Source organism: Aegilops tauschii, chromosome 2 (genome assembly GCF_002575655.3).
Source record: "Aegilops tauschii subsp. strangulata cultivar AL8/78 chromosome 2, Aet v6.0, whole genome shotgun sequence".
Classification (NCBI taxonomy): domain Eukaryota; kingdom Viridiplantae; phylum Streptophyta; class Magnoliopsida; order Poales; family Poaceae; genus Aegilops; species Aegilops tauschii.
Window position 1 is genome coordinate 608202389 of NC_053036.3, and position 2649 is coordinate 608205037.

Here is a 2649-nt window from a genome sequence, read left to right on the forward strand (position 1 = left end):
TTATTGATTTAACTGTTGCACCTAGGCGATAGAATTTCATACAGTTCACACCCAGCCTAAACCAACGTTAAAATGACATAGGAATTCACAACTTTAGAAATCAAACTGACGGTATATCCAAAATGCATGCCACTTATATGTGAACCAGACTGCTGAGAGATTATTTTGGTTGGAAAACCAACCTCACTAACGACGGAAATAATACCACGTAGACATCTGTCCTAATGTAGTGTTAACTAATGGATACCAGTCATGAGAACAATTACATTTGCAATCCAACAACATTGCCCCCATCAAAATGTCAATTATTTTCGTGTGCTCCCTGTCTTCTTTACAAGTAGAATGGCAAAGAAGCTCATGGCGGACGTGGGGATCAACAAGTACTTGAAACACGGACGCCAGCGAAGATTTAGACTAGATTAACTTTTGCTATGTTAAAATAATGTCATGTCCGTTTTTGTTTAATGAAATATGTCAAAAATGTGTTGATTTTGGCCTGGTTTAAATAAAAAAATTACAGGTTTTTCAAATACGTTTGAAATGTGTTCGGACATTTGAGGTACACGGTTGGATGGCTGTCTCGTATTTATAAAGTTTGTCTAGCCTGAGTATTTTTTATCTTCTCAGGATTTTTCGCTTGAGATTTCGAGACAAATGAGATACAACGACTTTGATGTGCTTTTAGTTTTATCTGAAAATTTAGTTTTCTTTGTGTACTGAACTGGTGTAATTTATCCAGTAAGTGGAAAAGGTGTGATGGTCATTTGTGTAAAAAATTAGTGACAACACGCCAAACAACGAAGGATTCCATTTGCACCTGCTATGGAGTACATTAATCCCTGTGCTATACGTTTTCAAGGTACGGCAGCGTATGGGTGTGCGTGCACGTAGCGCGGGTGTCGGCATGGTGACGCCACGCGCTGTAGACGCGCGGGCACGCGCCCGCTGCGTGCCGGCTCGTGCCGCCGAGCCTTATCGCTCTTGCTGGCGCCTACACCTGCCATGCTCCATCTCTTCCAAAGTGTCTGAATTGAACGTCCCGCTACATCGCAACGAAGGTCTGATGTTAGTGCCCCTGAACTGTGAGAAATTTTGCGTGGCTTGGTCACTGGTCATGGTGCATTTTCTTTCCACATTTCATCTCACCGCAACGCTTTGTGGTGTGCCCCCGAGTCTCTATACTGGGAGACCATAAAATCGGAAAAAAATTCAGGCCAGGCCAGGTGAGACCCATCCTGATGAATGGCACATCATGATGTCAATCTTAAAGCACGTAACTCCACTTTACCTAGTTACCCATTTTCAATCCCAATCACGTATGTATGAGGTACGTACGTGTAACTCCGATCGCACGAGTGAGTGTTGACTAATATGTCACGTATCGTGACATATCTCCTAATCCCCTAAATCGAGGAGTATCGATATTATTGTGATCTCCCATTTATGGTTAGGATTGTAATTATGTGTATATATTGACATGCAATGGAAAAGCCCAAGTGTGGCAAGTATTCCCAAATCTTTCAAGGTATCAGCCTAAGAATCCTCTCGCTTCCGGTCCCTCCAACCCTAGCGCCACCGACCTCTGATCCCGCGCCGCTGGTCACCTCCCTCCCCTCCCTCCCATGGCGCCGGGCACCTCTGAACCGCCTGCACCTCACCCCAACGCCGCCCTTTGGGCGCAGGCCACCGCGATTCCCAGCGTCCGCTCCCTCGTCCCCATCGTCCTCGAGTTCAAGAGCGCTGTCTTCCCCAAGTGGAGGACCTTCTTCAACATCGCCGTCACCACCTACGCCCTCGAGGATCACCTCACCTCCGAGAAGCCCTCCACCGACCCAACGTGGCTCCGCCTCGACGTCCTCGTGCTCCGCTGGCTCTATGGCTCCATGGCCATGGACATCGTCGACCTCGTCATGCCCACCGACTCCGCCACCGCCACGGCGTACAAGGTCTGGACCTCCGTCCTCACGCTCTTCAACGACAACCAAAAGAGCCGCGAGATTTATCTCGCTGAGGAGTTCCACAACATCAAGCAGGAAGATCGGTCCATCACCGATTACCTTCACCTGCAAAAGACGGCGGCTGACGCCCTCGCCGAGGTCGGTGTGCCCGTCTCCGATCCCGAGCTCGTCACCAACGTCATCAAGGGTCTCCACGAGCGCTTCGACAGCGTCGCCGACATCGCCCCCTCTTCACGCCGTTCCCTACCTTCCTCAACTTCCGCAACATGCTGCTGCTCCACGAGATGAAGGCCTCTCGGCGCTCCAACAACACCTCGGCCTCCGCCTTCTACGTCGCCAAAGGACCAGGCCCCGCTCCTCCCAGCGGTGGCAGTGCGTCCTCCGGGGGCAGCGGTGGTGCTCCTTCCGGGGCGGCCGGCGGCCAGCCATGGCGGGCTCCTGCCCACAACCCTCATGCCACCGGCTATGGCAAGGGGAAGGGCAAGAACAAGGGCTACAAGTCTGCTGGTGGCGCTCCTCCAATGCCAACTCCTTTCAACCCTTGGACAGGAGCCATCCAGATGTGGCCCATGCAGTCCCGCCCCAATAGCACCGGTAGCAGTGGCATCCTTGGACGGGGTCCGGGCTCACGCGCCCACGCCTACATGGCCGCTCCCCCGGCTGCTCCCGGCGCGCCCTACGGCGGCTATGG

The 2649-nt window shown here is 51.9% G+C and overlaps 1 protein-coding gene across 1 annotated transcript; it reads left to right on the forward strand.

The window, feature by feature from the left end:
• The first annotated feature begins 1622 nt into the window (after positions 1-1622).
• LOC141041338 (uncharacterized) lies at positions 1623-2246 on the forward strand. Its single transcript, XM_073507474.1, has one exon. The coding sequence runs from the start codon at positions 1623-1625 to the stop codon at positions 2244-2246; it is 624 nt and encodes a 207-aa protein (XP_073363575.1).
• Positions 2247-2649: the final 403 nt, after the last annotated feature.